The following is a 22,573-nucleotide window of genomic DNA, read 5'->3' as shown; positions in this document are numbered from 1 at the left end:
TTTCCAGTAGTAGCAAGAGCAGCAGATGAGGAGAAGCTTGATCAAGGCTCAGGAGCTCAATAAATCAGCAAACTGGAGTGCAAGGGGCTGGACTTATATAGGGAAGTACCAGGTGTGGGGAATCAAGGGTGATGAGCAAGGCTTGGCAAGACTGAGGTTAACTAATAGGCTTCAGGGAGGAATGTCCAGAGAGGACGGTAGCCTAGTAGGCAGGGCTACCGCCTGGGATGTGGCTGGTTACAGGTTCAAATCCTGACAAGTATCCAATTTCCTTTTATCTTACCTGCAATTCCAATTTTGTCATTTATGTTCTGAGTTGCCCTTGTCGACTACTATATGTAGGTGAGACATCGACCGACCTTAAAACTTGCTTAAACAATCACCTCCTCCACAATAAAGAAAAAACGTAAGGATTTACCTATTCCAAAACATTTTGTGGTTGGATTATTGACCATATTCCACAGCCCCGGCGTGGAGGCAATAGAAACCTGTTACTAAAAAAGAAGGAACCTTTTTGGATCACACACTCAATACTTTGAGTCCAAATGGTCTCAATGTAGATTATAATTTAGGGATATATTCATAAAGAAGTGGTTTGCCCTACAATATTTTCCTGTGTTGTCTGTTCTGCTCTCTGTCTCGGAGTAGGTGATGTTAGTTAGACATAAGTGTTTGGATAAGTTCTAACTCATGATTCTAACCTTCTCTATTTTCTCATCTGTTTCATTTATAGATGATTTGATATTATATAAGAAGAGGTGCATAGTGTATGTGGTGCTGATCTGCCACATTGGAGGACACCGTACCCCAATGCCCGCTTTATAACAGTTGATCATCTTTTTGTTTATATAGTGATCTGGTTTAGGCTGTGTCTCGTCAGATACCAAGTGAATAAATTAAAATATAAAAATTAAAACATACATGTTGACCCTATGGTTGTTAGGAGAATCCCTTTTATGGCATTGGTAGGAGGTATACTTGGGGCGGCACTTGTATGCATGGTTGACATGGCAATGTTGATCATGCTCATATTGCATGCCCATATGAGGAGATTGTACCCCCTTGACAGAGGTGTCCAACTCCTCTCTTTGCCTCCCATGAGCCATGTATGTCACGTATTTTACATCTTTGGGTCATCCTGCCAGTTTCCAACATGGCGCTTCCGCACATGTTTTCATGTGGGCATGCGTGTTGGAAGACTGACGGATTGTTTGGTCTTGCTGTGTTCGACTTGGGCGACGCGCCTGTCTTACACGTAGCGAGATGTCACTCTGCTGAGACGCATCCTGACGCCTGCGCACTGCTTAGAGATAGACCCCAATGTTGGCTATGGCGGACATGGGGCAATACGCTGTCTACATGTGGTATGTCATTTTTTCCCATCGCTTGCTCCTCGTGTTTTCAAATTGATGTAATTATGTTTTTATATAACAGTTGATGGTAATTGGCATCATTAATATTCACATGTTGCTTATGCTATATCACTGTACAATTTTCGATTATATTTTACACCTAGTGTTGTATCACTATCTATACCATTTATACTTTTATTTTATTTGTTTGTAATTATGTTTTCACATATTTCTATTATATTGATTGTATCAATTGATTGATCCACCCCCTAATTATGTACACCTACTTATATGCCATGTTCACACTTATGTTTGATGCTTGAGAAAGGCTCTGTGTTTTGAGCCGAAACGTCGCCTCACTGTGCCACTGTGGTCAAATACATTTTTCTACTGGATGTGCTGTCCGTTGCATCCCAAGAACACCATCCCTACTGTGAAGCATGGGGGTGGTAACATCATGCTTTGGGGTGATTTTCTGTGAAGGAGACAGGACGACTGAACTGTAATAAGGAGAGGATGAATGAGGCTATTTATTGTGAGATTTTAAGCAACATTCTCCTTCCATTGAAGATGGGTCTTGGCTGGGTATTCCAACATGACAACGACCCGAAGCACACAGCCAGGATAACCAAGGAGTGGCTCCATTAGAAGCATAACAAGGTTCTGGAGTGGCCTAGCCAGTCTCCAGAACTAAATCCAATAGAACATCTTTGGAGGGAGCTGAAACTCTGTGTTGCTCAGCGACAGCCCCGAAACCTGACAGATCTAGAGGAGATCTGTGTGGAGGAGTGGGCCAACAACCCTGCTGCAGTGTGTGCAAACCTGGTCAAGAACTACAGGAAACGCTTGACCTCTGGAATTGCAAACAAAGGCTTCTGCACCAAATATTACACTGATTTTCTCAGGTGTTCAAACACTTATGTTCAGCAGTGAAAGACAAATATCGTAAATTCTTTAAAAATCATACAATGTGATTTCCTGATTTTTTTTATTTTTTATTCTGTCTCTCAGAGTGGGAACGCACCTACAATGTGTATTTCAGACCCCTCCATGATTTCTAAGTGGGAGAACTTGCAAAATCGCAGGGTGTTCAAATACTTCTGTTCCTCACTGTGTATAGTGGGGCTCTCAGCTCTGGGACCTACCTCCTCTTTGAAAAATACAATGGCCTCCAGACTGTTTCATTCACCTGCAGGCTTAATGAGACATGGCTCTCCATTCATTTATATGGAACCAAGCTAAAAAATAAGCGCATCTAGCACAACAAGGTTCTTCTTCCAATAGGCCTGGTACCTGGGGTTGATATGCTATACATTTCTCAGACGAGACAATCCCTTTAATTCATAAGTGAGCTAGCGAGGTGAGCATACTAAACCATGTGGTGACATTTTCAGCTCTGCTACATCTGTACATACCCCACATTCAATGAAACCAGAGAGTGGAACAATCAGTCTGTGGGTTAATAGAAAGCCTATTTATTTTCTGTTTCAATAGTTTTTATTGAGTTTTTAATTTCTAACAGTTAAAGAACGTACATTACAGTTTGATTTGTTACTCCTCACATGTCTCAAATAATAAGGAAGGTTGTCAATGTCTCAATGTCAATTGTAGCTTTGAAAAAATGAAGTCTATTGATTTTCTATGAATGAAAGCTCTTCTGCCCCTACTTGGAGATTGAAGGGGGGTCTTAGCACCTAGACCCCACCAGTCAAAACTTCTGTTGTGTCACCGTAACATGCCAGAAGTTAGTGAAGATGCTAGGTACCCTTTAGGGGGTTGTTCGCAGGGTAGAGTTTATCTTTGTTAGAAAGGCCCTCATTGATTGTCTACAGGGAACCGACCACACTTCACTGATAGAAATAATTTTAGTTCCCATTGGAATCCATGCTGTCCGTGCAATGCATGATCATTCCTGGTCCTCCACATTGAGGATCACTCAGCAGCTCTGTGCTATGATCAGGGTCCTGAATGAGGCCCGCCATCTATTAACGTAAACGTCTCGTCGTCTTTTTTTTTTTTTTTTTTTCATGGTACCTCCGAATCCAATTGCTTCCAACATTACTTTAAAGGGGCTCTCCAGGCTACAGATATTGATAGGTCATTAATTTCAGATCGGTGGAGGTCTGACACTCGGCGCCCCCACTGATCTGCTGTGGAGACTGAAACTGACATTGTATGGACGGAAGCAGAAGACTCCTCCGTACACTGTGTAGTTTCCGGCAGCGACGTACTGAAGCTCAGCTCCTATTCATTTCAAAGGGACCTGGGATGCATGTACCCCGGCAAGGCAATTAGAAAGTGTACATTGCTGTCTGCCTCCAGCCTGAAACGGCTAATTTGTGGGGGTTCCATGTATCGGACCTCCCCCTCCACCATTATCTGATTTTGGTGACTTATCCGGAGGATAGGATATCAGTATTTGTCACAAACTCCTACTATACCATGCATTGCCTTATTGATGTAAATATGTAAATCTGCAGATATAAATTGCATAAGATATATGCAAATAAGTTCCAGAACCCAGTAGGAATGATTTCTGCTCCTCGTTAATTCCGGAGACGGCTTCTAGGCAGTGAAGCTGAGAACATGTATTGCTGATTATTCCGTTCGTATAACTAATCTACATGACTGCTCCGTGTAATGCGTTTGTCATTTCTGTCTTGTGGGGCTCAATACACGTGATGTCATCTGTTCTGCCTTTAGATGACAGCAGGAGACGTTCCCAAGTCAAACTGGGGTCCACGGCCGATTTCTTACTGGATATCAGCGAGACCGATCTGAGCCTGCTGACGGCCAGCATTAAGGCTCCATCTGGTCACGATGAGCCGTGTATCCTGAAGAGGCTTCCCAATAACCATATTGGTAAGTACGAAATGCATGCACTATTTATTATAAGGTTTAGTTTATTAGATTATATGTCCTTTGTGATGTATTCCTTTATGGTTTTAATTACATTGTTTAACATGTTTATGTGTTTAACATGAAATTTATTCTGTGCATTGCGTAGTAATATTTACTGGAGATGATAAGCTCCATGTGTTTCTCTCGGCAACATCTGTCTTTGAGGGGCAGTAATTTAAAGCATTCTCTAAGAAATTTTCATGGCCCTTGGTGACAGTGTAGTGTCCCACTAGGTAAATGTGGGCACTACACAAGGGTCAATTGGAGCACGTGGTACTCCTACTCCTGAGGGATAGTGGCAGCAGTGGCGCAACTACCAGGGAAGCAGCTGCTTCGGGGTTAAATATGATTGATTCTTAATGTTCAGGGCCCCTTCACAGCAGCAGCGGCTGACCAGGCCCCTCGCTAATGTGATCTAATCTTACTGTCTCCTAAAGTCTCCTGATGTGTCTGGGATTTGAACCCACAACCTCCAATGTATCAGAGGCAAAGCAATAACCCACACAGCCATAAAGGCAGCATTGCAACTGAGATATGAGACTTCTACTGTTATAGCTGGCTAAGTGTACATCTATACACATGACAGCTGCCCCAACACATCCAGCACTGCTATATCTCTATATGACAGCTGTCCCAGCACACTCAGCTCTGCTATACCTCTATATATGAGCAGCTGTCATGTGTATAGATGTACACTTAGCCAGCTATAACAGTAGAAGTCTCATATTTTTTTTCAGTCAGCAGCAAGGCAGCTCTTATGGTCTTGTGGTTAAGTGCTTTGCCTCTGTACAGAAGGTTCAAATCCCAGCAGAAACTTTTCTGAAATACAAGCCCTGACTCCATATATGGACATACAGGGCGGGACACAGGAAGAGAGTGCATCGCATCGCTGACATGGAGGTAAGTAGAAATGTTTTTTTTTTTTTTTTTTTAATACCCAACTGTTACTGCCATGGGGGGAGCGGGAGGCACTTGATACTGGCACATGGGGGGAGGAGGGTTGGCACCTGATACTGGCACATGGGGGGGGAGAGACACCTGATACTGGCACATGGGGGGGAGAGAGGCACCTGATACTGGCACATGGGGGGGATAGGCACTTGATACTGGCATGTGGGAGGGGGGGGGGGTTGGCACTTGATACTGGCACATGGGTGGGTTTGGCACTATGATACTGGCACATGGGGGGGGGAGGCACTTGATATTGGCACTTTTTTTTGGGGGGGAGATGGCACTATGATACTGGGACATGGGGGGGGGGAGAGGCACTTGATACTGCCACTTTTTTTTGGGGGGGTAGATGGCACTATGATACCTGGACATGGGGGGAGGAGAGAGGCACTTGATACTGCCACTTTTTTTGGGGGGGGGGGGGGCTGGCACTATGATACTGGCACATGGGGGGGTTTAGCACTATGATACTGGCACATGGGGGTGGGAAGGAGAGAGGCACTTGATACTGGCACGGGGACACTTACTGGCACATTATTGGGGGCCATTATGGGGGACACTAGGAGGCAGCCTATCAGAGGCTGGACACTGAGGGGCATCTACTGGGGCACTATATATGGGGCATTTTATGCTGGTACATTATGGGGGGCACTAGCAGGAAGGGGGGAGAGGAGCACTATGGGGGAATTTACTGGGGGCACTATATAGGGGTATTTTATACTGGCACATTATGGGGGCACTATGTGGACATTAGCTCAACTGGGGGCATTACAAGGGGGTATTTTTGCACTGTCACATTATAAGGAGAATTATTACTACTGGGGGGCATTATGGTGGGCTTTATTACTCCCCCATGGTATGACCCCCTAGTAGCAGCACCAGCCTCTCCCTGCTCTGCTATCCCTCTGCCCCTTCTCCAAATCCTTATTATGAAATTTTTCTCATTAGGATAAAACACAACATCAGCTCTGCAGAGATCCCCAAGGGCCAAGTAACTAAGTTTTCATATGAAATATGTTTATGTTATATACACTGTGCCACACAATATACAGTATACCGCTACACTGTGCTAAAGGAGTGATGTTTACACAGGAGGAGGGAGGTGCGAAGCGTGCTGGGGGGGGCCCTTACAAATATTTTCTGTGGGGCCCAGTGACTTCTAGTTACGCTCCTGATTGGCAGTATATTTCACAGTATATTTTAAGGCATTTTAATATGTATTTTATGTGTATTTTTCCTGTGATATGTGTAGCAGGCCTTTGAGGGTGTAGTTCATCATCCTAGGCACTAGAGGGAGCTAGGGAACAACTAGTATATATATTTAGACCCAGCCAGGGAGGAGTTAGTCTGTGAAATCAGGAGTCTGTGTAGAGAGAAGAGAGTGTGCACCTTAGCCAGAGAGAATACCCAGGCTTCTAGTTGACACCAGGAGGCTAGTGAGTGTGGATCAGCCTGCCTGAGGACATTGAGCCAGAGTTAGCTCAGAAGATTGGACACCAGGGGAAGAGTTGCCTCCTGAGAAGCTAAGTTCCCACAAGCAAAGCAGAGCCAGTATTCCAGCTAGACAAGTAAGCTGAAGGGCAGAAGGATTCATACTTAAAGCAAGGATATATACGAGAGGAAGTTTTCTACCAAGGATAAAGCCAGCATTAGGGCATCCGGGCCTTGGGATAAAGACAGACAGGAGTTCTGAGGAACAGTGTACAGTATTTCTGAGGAAAAGGTACAGCCTGATCTGTGAGTGATGTTTAACCCTCTGAGTATCTTGCAAAGAACATTGTTGCCTGCCGTTGATGTAAAAGCCTGCTTGTAACGTGATACTGCTATATGGAACTGAACTTATAAAAGACTGTATAAAGATAACCGTTTCCCAGTAAAGAAAGATTGGTTCACCAGAACAACGTGTTCCTCACTTATTACTACTACCAACCGGTGTGCCACCGTTACAGGCACTGGCATCACAAACCTTAAAGGGACCTTGCCCTAGGCATATTAAACATCTGCAACATCCAGGGCACCTCACCCACCATCAGGCCTGGTCCCTATATACAGAGAGTGCCCCAGAGGACTATTGTGCCAGCCTCTCCATCACTGCTGAACGCTGCCCAGGGTCATCCTACAAACTGTGAGTAACCTATAGCAACCCTCGTTCGCCTAAGTAACCGTGACCTCACATTGCTATACCTTGCAGGCCTGCGTACTGCAACAGTCTCCATAACGTTCAAATCCATGGAGAAACGACCTTGAGGTTCTGTAAGGTACCTGTAAAAGGTAGTGTCCGAAGTGGAAATAGTGTGCTTGAGATCCAGGCAAAGCGTCGTCAGGCGAATAGTTCAGAATCAAAATCCGGAGAAGAGTCAGGCAGGCTAAGGTCATTCACGATCTGGCGGCAAGGTACAAAATCAGCAGGCTGTAGAATAGTCGGGATATCAGGGAGGAGTTCAATACAAGGAAGATCACTGAAGTCAAAACACCCAGGGAAGAAATCCAAATAAACGGGCACTGAGTGATGACCTCACTTCCTATTTAAAGGCTGTCCAGATTGAGAATTGTCCACAGCTGGCAGCAGGTGGAGCTAGAGAGTATGATGTAGTGTTGAACACAGTAAGGACATTCCCAAAGTCTAGATCTCTTCTGTAGCACAACAGGTAAGGCTATGGTTTAAGAGACCAGGAAGATCCCGGTTCGAATACAACCCGGGTCATGACAGGGCCCCCTCCCCAATGGACCCCTCCGGGGGCCTAGCGGGGCTTAGTGGGAAACGATGTATGGAAGTCTCGTATAAGAGAAGGTGCATGCAGATCTTTGGCTGGAACCCAGGAGCGGTCTGTGACAGGATACCCCTTCCAGTGAACCAGATACCGAAGGCCACGGCCCTGTCTTCTGGAATCAAGAATCTTGGAGACTTCAAACTCATTTTGTCCATCAACAAGAACAGGAGGAGGTAGTTGTTGTGATCTGGAGTAGCGGTTGAAAATAGCTTTTTTGAGGAGTGAAACGTGGAAGACAGGATGTATCCGGAGAGAAGAAGGTAATCTTAAGCGATAGGAAACTGGTCCAACTCGAGCAATGATCCTGTAAGGACCGATGAATCGAGGGCCCAATTTGGTAGAAGGTTGTTTCAGTCTCACATACTTGGTTGATAGCCAAACTCTGTCCCCCACCACATATGGAGGTATATGGCGTCTTCGTCTGTTGGAAAAAAAACTGTACTTGCCTGCTGACTTCCGTAGTAATAAACGAATCTTCTTCCAATGTCGTAGAATATTTTTCACCCGCTGATCTGCTGCTGGTACACCAGAAGAAGGCTGGAGTAGGGGAAAAGTCTGAGGGTGATAGCCTAGGGCTGCGTAGAATGGTGTGGTATGAAGAGCACTGTGCCAACGGGAATTTAGGGCGAACTCAGCTAAAGGCAAATACTCAGACCAGTTGGAGTGTAAGGCATTGACATAATGTCGAAGGTAGGTTTCTAGGGTCTGGTTCATGCGTTCGGTTTGACCATCAGTTTGAGGGTGATGTGAGGTAGAGAGTGAGAGCGTTACTCCCAGTTTCTTGCAGAACGCTCTCCAGAATCGGGAAACGAACTGGGATCCGCGGTCTGAGATGATATTGGTAGGTATGCCATGATGTCTTACAATATGGGAAAGGAAAAGAGTGGACAGTGCTTTCGCTGTAGGTAATCCCGGAATCGGCACAAAATGAGACATTTTGGAAAAGCGATCCACTGTGACCCATATAGCAGTCATGCCCTCGGACTTGGGTAAGTCTACAATGAAGTCCATGGTCAAATGGGTCCAAGGCTGGCGAGGTGCCGGAAGTGGATGTAACAGTCCAGCAGGTAATGTGCGGGGTACTTTATTAGCAGCACAAGTTGGGCAGGCAGCCACATAGTCAGTAACATCCTTTTTCATACGAGGCCACCAGACATGACGCTGCAAGGTCTTAAGAGTGATGGTGACACCAGGATGACCGGATAACACGCCATCATGTGCCCAGAGGAGTATAGGTTTTCTGAGACTAGGGGCTACGTACAGGCGACCTGGTGGTATCTTCAAGCCCTGGGGAACACGATTCTGGGTTTCTTGTAGTTGTTGGGAAAGGGCCGTAGAGATCTGTGCGACAATTTTGTGAGGTGGGATTATATACTGCTCGGCTGGTTGATCTTCTTCAGAGGAAGCGAACTGTCTGGAAAGAGCATCGGCTTTTTTGTTTCTATGTCCTGGAACGTAAGAAAGGACAAAATTAAAACGGGAGAAAAACAGAGCCCATCGAGCCTGACGTGAGTTCAGACGTCTAGCAGTCTGAAGATACAGTAGGTTTTTATGGTCAGTGAGGATAGTAAAAGGTTTGGAAGCCCCTTCCAGAAGATGTCGCCATTCAGACAATGCCAATTTGATGGCCAGTAGTTCTCGATTCCCAACATCATAATTCATCTCTGCCGGAGAAAACTTTCTAGAGAAAAAAGCTACTGGATGGATTCTACCAGACTTTGGCTGTCTCTGGGAGAGTACGGCACCTGCTCCAACCTCAGAGGCATCAACCTCAACAGTGTACTGGAGGTCAGGATTTGGATGCAGAAGAATTGGAGCTTTACTGAACATGTCCTTTAATCGCTGGAAAGCTGATTTTGCTTCTGAAGACCACGCCTTGCAATTTGTACCCTTCTTAGTCATGGCAGTAAGGGGTGCCGCAATGGAGGCAAAACTCTTAATGAAGCGTCTGTAGTAATTTGCAAATCCTAAAAAGCTTTGGAGTCCTCTTAAAGTGGTCGGTTGGGGCCATTGCAAGACAGCGGAAAGTTTTTGAGGGTCCATTTGGAAACCGTCAGCACTTATGATGTACCCAAGGAAAGGAATACAGCTTTGATGGAAACTGCACTTCTCGATTTTTGCATAAAGATGGTTTTCTCTAAGCCGTTGTAATACCTGTTTCACATGCGAGATGTGCTCTAGAAGAGTCTTGGAAAAGATTAAAATGTCGTCCAAGTAGATGATCACAAAACGGTTGCTGAAATCATGAAAAATTTCATTCATGAAACGTTGAAAGACAGCAGGTGCGTTACACAAGCCAAATGGCATGACCAAATATTCAAAGTGTCCATTACGAGTGTTGAATGCTGTCTTCCACTCGTCCCCCTCATTAATTCGAATCAGGTTATAAGCCCCTCGTAGGTCTAGCTTGGAGAATATAGCAGCCCCCTTAAGTAGATCAAATAGTTCAAGAATGAGTGGCAAAGGGTAGGAGTCCTTTACGGTGATTTGATTTAACCCCCGATAGTCAATGCATGGTCGAAGGCCCCCATCTTTCTTTTCAACGAAGAAGAAACCTGCTCCTACTGGAGAAGAAGAGGGTCGGATAAAACCTCTTTCCAAGTTGTCTCTTACGTATTCCTCCATAGAGTTTTGTTCGGGCAGAGACAGGGGGTAGGTCTTTCCTTTGGGAAGAGGTGCTCCGGGAATCAATTTAATTGTACAGTCAAAAGGACGATGTGGGGGTAACACCTCTGCCTTTTGTTTGCAAAATACGTCTGCAAAGTCATGGTATTCACGAGGCAAGGTAGGTGGGATAGTCACAGGAGCCAACATGCAAGCAGAAAGTCTTTTGGGTTGAGACAAACAGCGAAGGCGACAGGACGATCCCCAGGAGGTTAGTTCTCCATTTTCCCAATCAAAAGAGGGGTTGTGAAGTTGTAACCATGGGTAACCAAGGATGATAGGCAGAAGCGGAGAATCAATAAGAGACAAGACAACTTCCTCTTTGTGGAGGAGGCCTACCTGCAGGGTGATTGTCGTAGTCTCGAATTTCACAATACCATCTCCCAAGGGCTGTCCATTCAGGGTGGTAATGTTCAGGGGTCTAGACTTAGGAACAAACGGGATGTTGTTCTTTCTTGCAAAAGTGTAGTCCAAGAATATACCCGCCGCTCCGGAATCCACAAAAGCCTCACAGAAAACAAGCTTAGAAGATAAATGGATAGTTGCCGGAACAGTAATCTTGGTCTTGGAGGATTTACCTGTAAGGTCTAAGCCAGCTCCTCCAACACTGGTTAGACCCTGCCTTTTACTGGACGGGAGGGGCAGACAGATACTAAATGTCCTTTAAGTCCGCAGTACAGGCACAGGCCCAATGAACGCCTCCTTTGTTTCTCTGACTCAGTTAGGTGGAGACGGCTCACCTCCATGGGTTCCGCAGGTGTCTGGGGTTCAACAGAGGTTTCAGGTTCTGGCTGAGGTGGTGCTTGGAAGTTAGGGGCCAAACGGTAAGCTGGCCTAGGAAACTTGCGGGTTCTAAGTCTCTCTTGGCACCTTTCATGGTACCGGACATCCAGACGAACACACAGCTCTATGAATTTCTCAAGGTCTTCTGGGAGATCCTTATAGACTAATTCGTCCTTGATGCGATCCGTAAGACCTTTTCGGAAGGCTGCACGTAATGCCCTTGAGTCCCAACTTGTTTCAGCAGCAAGGGTACGGAACTCAATAGCATACTGTGTCACAGATCTGGTGTCTTGTTGTATGTCCAAGAGGGAGTACTCAGCTGCAGAAACTCTACCTGGCTTGTCAAATACAATCTGGAGAGAGGCCAGAAATTTTTCAGCATCTTGGAGTACAGGATCGTTGCGTTCCAAATAAGGAGAGACCCAGGCCAGGGCCTTCCCCTTTAACAAGGAAATTACAAAAGTCACTTTGGCAGACGAAGTGCTAAAAGTTGCAGGGTTGTTGCGGAAATGCAAACGGCAAACATTTAAAAAGCCTCTGCAGTCCTCAGTATCACCACCAAACTTGTCAGGCAGGGGAAGTTTTGGTGGTACAGAAGAGGCGGGTTGGACCGTAGTAGGAGTAGGATCCGGAGTCTGAACCGCTGCAGAGGAACCAGGCAAACAAGATTTGAGCATGGTGCAAAGTTCATCTAACTTGGCGTCCAGGGAAGCAAGATGCTGTTCATGAGCTCCGATCAATTGTCCCTGACGTGTAATCGCCTTAACAATCTCAGCAGGGTCCACTGCCATTGTGGCCCGTTTATTATGTAAGGTACCTGTAAAAGGTAGTGTCCGAAGTGGAAATAGTGTGCTTGAGATCCAGGCAAAGCGTTGTCAGGCGAATAGTTCAGAATCAAAATCCGGAGAAGAGTCAGGCAGGCTAAGGTCATTCACGATCTGGCGGCAAGGTACAAAATCAGCAGGCTGTAGAATAGTCGGGATATCAGGCAGGAGTTCAATACAAGGAAGATCACTGAAGTCAAAACACCCAGGGAAGAAATCCAAATAAACGGGCACTGAGTGATGACCTCACTTCCTATTTAAAGGCTGTCCAGATTGAGAATTGTCCACAGCTGGCAGCAGGTGGAGCTAGAGAGTATGATGTAGTGTTGAACACAGTAAGGACATTCCCAAAGTCTAGATCTCTTCTGTAGCACAACAGGTAAGGCTATGGTTTAAGAGACCAGGAAGATCCCGGTTCAAATACAACCCGGGTCATGACAGGTTCTATAGATGCCTTCAAGCGACATTGATTTATATGATGTTGTTGACCAACATGATTCCTTTGTGAGTTCCTGTAGGAACATAAGGATGAAACTACAGTGGAAAAGCAAATTTCTATTTTTTTTTCCAAATCTGTTTATTGTTTTGTCGTTATAACAATAAACAAATACAATCAAATGGTAGTCAGACGCACAGGATTGTTTAACCACCAACCGGGGTGCCCACAGTCGAGTAGTATCACCCCACTACTCAAAAAAGTGTAAAAGCAGTATATAGAAGACTGGGCACAGGTGGTACCAAATCGCCTTGTCAGCTGTTGGAAACTGTGCTACGAACTTACAGCTACTTTGTTGCTTTCTGCTTTGCTGCTAGGATTTACACCAGTGCTGCTATTCCTAAAGAATATAGTTTCTAATACGGCCCTTACTATCTGTGGTTGCTACTTTCTGTTATTGGGACCGAGCTATCCAAATCCATTTGCTCTGCTGCGCTTATATGATCCAGTTTTAGATTGACTATATTGGTGCTATTCATGATTACTATTGTTTTTAGTGTGATTGCACCGCTAGATTAACTCATTATTTATTTTTTAAAGTCGGCGTTTCGTGATTGTTATCCTAAGAGGAATTATCTTGAATTTGTTTTAATATTGTAATTAATAAATGTAGGTGGCCCAATATTTGAGGTGTGCCCAGTCTTCTATATACTGCTAATAAACAAATACAATTCAACATAACCATTAACAAGGCAGTATATACTGAGAAAAACAGACATCAGAGAACAATAATATTAAAAACAATGTCACTCCCCCCCCAATCCTGTGCGCCAACCCTAAAGAAAATGGTACGTCAGGGAAGCCTCAAGTGCTAGCCGAAATTTGAATAGGAGTGCGTCCATGAAGAACCTCCTATAAACACCATGTGGTATGCTCAAAATGTGAAATAAGTTTAGATTTGATGGAAGTGGAGAGCGTAATTCATAAATAAAGACCATTAAAAAAATAAAAAAAACTTGGTCATTTTTTCCTTATCTGACATAGTAAAAATCCAGTCCATATTATACACAAAGGTTATTTTGGCGTGGACGAAAGGGATAAAAGGTATTTCTGAGCCATTGATGTAGAAGGCTTTTTCTAGTAGCAGCCGCCCAAATGTGTAATAAAGCTTTATCTTGTCTAGGGCGACTGTTGTTCCTCAGATAATATGTTAAAACTAGCCCACTGAGGAGTAGCAGTGAAGGTTATATTGTAAGATGTTAATATGTGGGATCGCACTTGCTCCCATAAATCTTGAACACATGTGCAGCCCCACAGATGATGATATAGATTAGTGCAAGAATAGGTACAGTCAGGAGGCATTTTATTTTTAATGCTCGGTGTCACATATGCTCTATGGAATCAAAGCCATATCCGTCTAGCTGCTGACTAGGGAATGTTTTTGTATTTTCAATGTTTTGACTTCCAGATTTGGAAAGTTGTTGATCCATTTCCTCGGACCTGTGGTGACTACCTCCCAATCTAATAGTGGTCTAAGGAATCTGTAGATGGTGCTAGTGGAAGATATCGGAGTTCGAACTCTTCTAAGAAATATGTTTAGGAAAGCCCCTCTCACGTCTCCTGGAAAATTGTTCATACAACGCTGTACGAAATTACGGGCTTGTAGATATATAAATTGGTTATGATTCTGTCGGAATATTTATGCTGTCTCCGATTGACAGTCTATATTATTTATGTGAATAAATTAAAATCTGTAATGAAGGAGATTCTAATTTATTATCATAAATATCAAGCTAAGGGCCCTTTCACACTTGCGTTTTTGTCTTCCGGCATAGAGTTCCGTCGTTGGGGCTCTATGCCGGAAGAATCCTGATCAGGATTATCCCCATGCATTCTGAATGGAGTGAAATCCGTTCAGGATGCATCAGGATGTCTTCCGTTCCGGAACGGAACGTTTTTTGGCCGCAGCAAATAGTGCAGCATGCTGCGCTTTTTGCTCCGGCCAAAAATCCGGAACACTTGCCGCAAGGCCGGATCCGGAATTAATGCCCATTGAAAGGCATTGATCCGGATACGGCCTTAAGCTAAACGTCGTTTCGGCGCATTGCCGGATCCGACGTTTAGCTTTTTCTCAATGGTTACCATGGCTGCCGGGACGCTAAAGTCCTGGCAGCCATGGTAAAGGGGAGCGGGGAGCAGGGGAGCAGCATACTTACCATCCGTGCGGCTCCCGGGGCGCTCCAGAGTGACGTCAGGGCGCCCCAGGCGCATGGATGACGTGATCGCATTGCACGTCATCCATGCGCCTGGGGCGCTCTGACGTCACTCTGGAGCGCCCCGGGAGCCGCGCAGGACTGTAAGTATACCGCTCCCCCGCTCCCCGCTCCTACTATGGCAACCAGGACTTTAATAGCGTCCTGGCTGCCATAGTAACACTAAAAGCATTTTGAAGATGGATCCGTCTTCAAATGCTTTCAGTACACTTGCGTTTTTCCGGATCCGGCGTGTACCTCCGGCAAGTGGAGTACACGCCGGATCCAGACAACGCAAGTGTGAAAGAGCCCTAAAACAAGCTTGTGATCTGCGTTGAATTGAAGACAAAACCCAGTTACAGACAAAATATATATGTAATTTATTAATACAATTTATAGTGCAAAATAATATATATAATAAAATTGGTGATAATAAAATGCAATCAATGATATGCAAAATAGTGAGAAAGTCAAAAATAATTGAGAATATATATATACACAATTATGCCTTCTTATAATGATACCCCTCAATTATATTTAAAATCGATTTAATACTTGATTTCTCTCAGCCGACAAATGTCTGATTAGACCCAAATCTGGTTTGTCTTTTATCTATACATACATATATACATATATATATATATATATATATATATATATATATATCAACCATACCTGTCTAGAACTGAATTCAATTCCTTGGAGATAATGCCGTATTTTCACCAGTATATTATCAATCTCTCTGTATTGGATTAATTTTCAGGTTGATGCTGCAGGTACACCCCAATCTTATTCCAAAACAGATACTATACACAAGGAATAGTTAATTGAATATATATAGATATGTATTATATTAATTAATTATCCTATAAAATATAGGTAAGTTTATACTATACCAAAATGTCAGCTAGCAGAAATCAGTTTCAATGGTTCTAAGATGGCTGCCTCCAATGACTGAAAAGGTGGTCAGGGCTGGATCTTGTCTTTTCCCTTGATGATCGTCCCTTCATGATGGTCTTTTGAAGATGGTCAGAGAGACCTAGAGAGCTCTCTAGAGATCGATCTCTTCTGTCAGCCCATACCATCTTTTTATCCTATCTTAGAAAGGGCTTGGCCAAGTTTTATCATTAACTAGTGACCTCACTTTATAATCAATAGAACCTCCCTAGATCTTTATGTTACCCTAACACTAGATGGCACTAGTACTCCATACGAAAGTCGAAGCACTCACTTCTTTTTTATTCATTCACTAGAAATAATTTTTAACTAAGGTTTCAGCCAAAACCTTGAGGAGATCTTGAGTAGACAATGACTTTTGTATTTAGTCAAACAAGGTGTTTGACTAAATCAGTGGTGCCCAACCTTTTTTCGTCTGAGTGCCGCGCTAGACTTGGTATAAATTTTGCGGGCCGGAACCAAGTAGCTTTGCCAGAAAGAAATGCAAACGCTGTGAGGAGTGCACGTGTGAGCATTACTACTGTGAAGAGGGCTCATATCTGGCATAACTACTGTGAGGGGGCACATATCAGGGTATAACTACTGTGAGGGGGCAGATATCAGGGTATAACTACTGTGAGGAGGGCACATATCAGGGCATAACTACTATGAAGAGGGCACATATCAGGGCATAACTACTGTGAGGGGGCACATATCTGGGCATAACTACTGTGAGGGGGCACATATCAGGGTATAACTACTGTGAGGAGGGCACATATCAGGGCATAACTACTGTGAGGGGGCACAAATCTGGGCATAACTACTGTGAGAGGGCATGTGTGAGCATTACGTCTGTGAAGATGGCACATATCTTGGCATTATTACTGTGAGGGGGCACATATCTGGGCATAACTACTGTGAGGGAGCATGTGTGAGCATTACTACTGTGAAGAGGGCACATATCTTGGCATTATTACTGTGAGGGGGCATGTGATGTATACATGTGTGTAATGTATGTAGTGCAGTATGTGATGATCACACACTGCACTACATACATTACACACATGTATACATCACATACTGCGCTGTCACCTTCTTCTGCAGGTCTACCTTGATGTCTGGTCTTTAGGCTTCAGTCAGATCCTCCACCGCCATTCTTGCGCCGTGTGCCCGATACCACCAGGAGCTGGCCCCTCTTCCTTTTTTTCTCCTGCTGGCTTCTCCTACAGCAGGGCGCTCTATCGCTCCAGTGCCCGCCCAATCTTACCAATCAGGGGCGTAGCTAGAAATGACTGGGCCCCATAGCAAAAAAAATTATGGGCCCCCCCTCCCGGATCTCCCACCCCCACATACCTATCGGACCTCCCACCCCTTGCAGAGCTCCAACCCAAACACCCCTCCAGGACCTCCCACCCCACACCCCTCCCTAGATCCCCCTCAGTGTCCTCCACAGATCTCCCCCTCAGTGTCCTCCACAGATCTCCCCCTCAGTGTCCTCCACAGATCTCCCCCTCAGTGTCCTCCACAGATCTCCCCCTCAGTGTCCTCCACAGATCTCCCCCTCAGTGTCCTCCACAGATCTCCCCCTCAGTGTCCTCCACAGATCTCCCCCTCAGTGTCCTCCACAGATCTCCTCCCTACCCAGAGCCGCTTCCTAGCTAATTTATTCACTGCACTTGCCTCTGTATAATTGAAGAGAAGCGCCGTAATCTCGCACAGGCGCACTGGCAGAGGCCAGGAAGACGGTGCATGCACACTTCTATGCCTTCTCTTCAATTTCACAGAGGCAAGTGCAGTGAATAAATTAGCTAGGAGGCGGCGCTGGGCGGGGAGATTGCAGGCACAGGCAGCATCGCTTTGCTGCCTGTGCTGATGGCAGCGCGCCCTGCGCTGATAAAGTCCTGTTACTGCGCGGGCCGCAGGACATGGCTTCGTGGGCCGCATTTGGCCCGCGGGCCGTAGGTTGGGCATCACTGGACTAAATTAATCCTTAAATCTTTTGACCAGACCTAATTAAATCAAGATACACATGACCATTCTTAAGTCATTGTTTTGGGGAAAAGACAGGGTTTGTTTATGATCACCTGTGTGCACATTTCTCCATTCAAGAAAACCTCAAGGAAAGAAATAATTAACTTGTGTGTTACACTGAGAGAGATTCTAAAAATGACAGAGGAATTTGAACCTTGTTTCTAATCTTTAAACTGAATATAGCTCTAAGGACCATACTCTTATATATACTATATATTCAGCACACATATTAAAATTGATAATATAAAATCAATCTGCTCATACATTGATTAATATAAAACCACAAAGAAAGATTAGAGTCTTTCTATTCACTGAAAATCATCAAAACTCAGCACATTTCTAATACATTGTCTTATCTATGCAATTACTTTTTATTAGACCTTGGGACATCTCCTTCTCACAAAAACAGACTTGGGTAAACCCTTTGGTACATATCGTAAATCTTAATTAATAATTTCAGAGTTAAAATCCTGAACTCACCCTGCACTTTTAAAATAAGACAAAATGGTTGTCCCTTAGGCTCATGTCCATACATCTTATATAGGTCTTATACTTATGGACTTTATTTATACCCAATAGTTCTGACAAATCCCCCCCCCCTTCTTCCCACGTTAGTCAAGGATCCCCTTAAGACCTAACTGGGAGAAGGTCGGAAGAATTTTCATGTTCATCAATACTTTATTCAAGTCTTTTGTCGGATCATAAAGTCAATCCTGGAAAAGTATATTATCACAGAGATCCTGTGTCCAATGGTTTTACATGTATGAAAGTGCAAAATTTGGCACCAATCATGCCATTATTGCTTTGACTTTGTTCCCATGCATAATGTACCAATTTGTTTCCTTTCCCAAACTAAAATGGTGATATCCGGTATCTTCATCCAATGAATGCCCTTGGATCCAATTTCGCAAAGATTCTTGAAGAAAAATCTTCTTAGCCATCATTCATAATTTTGGGACATCTGAAACACGGCTGTAGATTCGGGTTGATGATTAGTTCCGTCTTCAATTGGACTTCTCAATTCAACACCATCCGCACGATATCTGTATCTTTGTTGTCATCAGCATCGCCAGAAATCACATCTGGTTCTGCCCGTCCTTTTTCTATAAAAGAAAATTAAAGTATGAATACATATTCTTTAATCTTTTGAGATATACAGTTTCCCTAGCATTGCTATGTAAAATGCTTTGTATGTAACACCAAAATCGGAACATCTGTGAACTGAGAGAAATCAGATTAACGCAATCCTTATTCATTCTCTTATTCAGCGTCATCTTCTATGATTCTCAGTTGTGATCTCGGATGACCTACTCGCAATTGATTTACATGGACCCATTTCTCGATGAAACCATCTTTGGTATTAATTTTCACCTTATAAACTACAGGTGATATTTTATCAATTACATCATACGGACCTTTCCATGATGGGAAAAATTTTCTTTCTTTTACCCGATCCCGGGCAAAGTTATAGAGATACACTCTATCTCCTACCTCATATTCTTTTTTTTTGTAGTTTTTAAGTCATAATAAGTTTTGTTACTTACGGCGGCTTTCTCAAGATTCTTCTGTGCGAAAGCAAACGCGTGTTGAAGATACTTACGAAGGTCCTCCACATACTGATGTGTCGTGGCTGCATTGATCAGGTTATGATCTGATATACAACAGATGTTGAGGAAGTACCATTCTTCTCCCCGTCATCAGCTCAAAAGGTGACATCTGGGTAGCCGTGCTTGGAGTAGCTCTAATGGCCATGAGCACTAATGGTAACCTTATATCCAAGTCTTTACCCGACTCCTTAACATATTTCTTAAGGATGTTGACAATAGACTGGTTATAGCGCTCAACGGATCCACTAGATGCTGGACGATAGGCAATGTGTAATTTTCTCTTCACACCCAACATCTTCCACATCTTCGTCATTACCTCACTTACAAAGTGTGATCCACGGTCTGAATCAATCCTTAACGGTAACCCAAATCTGGAAAATACATGGTTAATCAACAAAAATGCACAGGTCTCGGCTGTGTTATTGCAGGCCGGTAGACACTCTACCCATTTTGTAAACACACAAGTGACGGTTAACATGTATTTATTCCCTCGGGATGACGGGGTAACAGGACCAATAAAATCGATTTGGATGTCAGACCAGGGTAATGAAAAACCTTTCTTCTGAAGTGGAGCACGATGTTTAGGACCTTGATGTTGAAATTGTGCGCATACCAAACAACCTTGACAATAACTCTGGACATCCTTTAACATATGAGGCCAGTAGGCATAATCACGTAGTGACTCATATGTAATCTTTTCTCCACGATGACCAGCTGTAGGTGCATCATGGGCATGCTGTAACATTAAACCTCTAAATGTAGTAGGAACTACCCACTGCTGAATACCATTTTTAGAAGTTCTCATTAATAACCCATCCCTAATACTAAATTGGGATTTGGATTTCATAAGTAATCGGAGGTCTTCTTTTTGGGTATAATTATCCTCCGATATGGGATTATTATTAGGATCCTCGATATGTTTATAGAAGATTCCCAATATAAGATCTTCCTTCTGGCTTTTGATCAGATCCTCACTAGAAGATTCTTGGCTCCATTGAACTACACTATTTTCAGTTTGGGCCTTAGCCTGTTGTCTAGTGATAGCGTCAATGGGAATAATCTCTAGTAAATTATCTATATTCACATGATCACCATTTATGGCTCCTTGTTTGGCTAGTTTATCAGCTAGGTCATTACCCTCTTTATCTTTATTTTGGGTTCTGGAATGACCTTTAGTCTTTTTCCAATAAATGGTTAGATCATTATGTCAGACCAGCTCATCTATGGCACAAAACAACTTGGCGTGTTTCACTGGTTTGTTATTGGACCGTAACATGTGATTCCTCTTCCATGTGGGCATATATTCTACAACACTGTTCCGCACATAATTTGAATCAGTAACTATGACAAATTCCTTTATATTGTGCTCTATAGCAATTTTAACAGTTTGATAGACAGCTGCTAATTCGGCTACCTGGCTACTCTTAGCACCAAGACTGTAACCTATTGAAATACTCGGACACTCATCTATCCATGCCAATTCCTGCCACTAGTTTTCTTTCATCCCCTACAGTGGTGTGGTAAGCACAACCATCTATGTACGCACAGGGGAGTAGAGAGCAATAGTCGTCGTCATACACTTTGTAAGGGGAAGATTTTGTTCCTCTAGAAAATCATTTACCAGCTCTTCTGTATGAGAATGAGCGGCGCAATCATGCAGTTCAGCAAGTCCTTGGGCTACTGGACACTTTTTATTTTGCTTAATCCGAACCTCCATCCTTGTAAAGACAAGGTCCAAGCATTGATCCTGCTGTTAGACAAGTTACCATGCCTAATTTTATCACTCTGTAGATATTGTAGGGGTTGATGGGCCGTTTCAACAATGATTTTCTCACCCTGTACAAAACTTCTAAAGTTTTGAAGTGCCCAGACTGTGGCTAGTAAAGCTTTTTCACAGTCGCTAAACTTTATTTCTACTGGTGACAGGGATTTACTTGCATAAGCTATAACTTTATGCAATTTATCCTGTTTTTGGCATAGGACAGCACTAATACTAAGATTCGTAAAACCAGTATCCAGATGAAAGGGTTTACCCCCCCTCTGGATAAGCTAGACATGGGGCTTGGGTGAGTCTCCTTTTAAGCTCAGACATAGCTTGTTCCTGATCCTCCCCCCATGTCCAGGGTACACCTTTCTTTAACAATGTCAGTAACGGTTTACTGACCTCTGCATAGTTATCAATGAATTTACGGGAGTAATTCATCATACCCAGAAATGACCTTAGTTCACTGATATTGGTGGGCGTTTTAGATTTCATAACAGCCTCCACCTTTTTCTTCTGGGGATTCAGGCCTTCACAGGTAACCTCATGTTCAAGGAAATTTACCTTGGTTCGACACCACTGGGCTTTCTGTAAAGAAATTTTCACCCCTGCCTCTTTCAACTGATTCAGTACATGCCTAATTTCTTGGATATGCTGGTCAAATGAAGTACTTTTCATCAAAATGTCATCTACATAAGTAAAATTTCCTCTTTCTGTGGCATCAGGCATAGCCTTATGTAAAAACACCGCAAATTCATGACCTGAATTTATGTACCCAAACGGTAGTCTAGCCCAGGCAAACTGTTCTTTACCAAAAGTAAAGGCCAATTTGTATTCGTCTTCAGGACTCACTTTGATGGTCCAATAGCCCTGAGCGCAATCTAAGGTGGTAAAGATCCTAGCACCTTGCATTTGTACCAAGCATTGGTCTATATATGGCACGGGCCAGCCGGACATATATACACGTTTATTTAGCTGACGAAGATCAGCACATAAACGCCATTGACCATTCGGTTTAAGAATTCCAAGAATAGGATTCTTATAAGAACTGTGCACTGGTCTTATAATACCTCTCTCTTTGAGATTTCGAATTATTTCCGCTAGCGAGTTGTAACAAGCTAGCGGAAGACGATATTGCTTGATATAAACAGGAGGTGCCTCAGGATCAGTCTGAATCCTGGCAATGTGTATGTCAGTCAGACCACAATCAAAGGAATCTTTAGCAAAGATATCCTTGAATTCTAAGAGAACTTCCTTTAGTTGTTGTCGCTCTGGGTCATTGGAGCGTCCATCAGCTAATGAG

General features: G+C 43.7%; 1 protein-coding gene across 1 annotated transcript in view; it reads left to right on the top strand.

The window, feature by feature from the left end:
* Window positions 1-22,573, top strand: part of LOC122943041 (filamin-B-like) — a 258,267-nt gene that overhangs the window by 155,619 nt on the left and 80,075 nt on the right. The window contains exon 24 of the mRNA XM_044300431.1: window positions 4,056-4,214. Coding sequence (XP_044156366.1) covers window positions 4,056-4,214 — 159 coding nt within the window. The remainder of the gene's footprint in view (window positions 1-4,055; window positions 4,215-22,573) is intronic.

This window comes from Bufo gargarizans, chromosome 7, assembly GCF_014858855.1.
Source record: "Bufo gargarizans isolate SCDJY-AF-19 chromosome 7, ASM1485885v1, whole genome shotgun sequence".
In the NCBI taxonomy this organism is placed as follows: Eukaryota; Metazoa; Chordata; class Amphibia; order Anura; family Bufonidae; genus Bufo; species Bufo gargarizans.
This window is presented reverse-complemented; position numbering and strand designations above follow the sequence as displayed.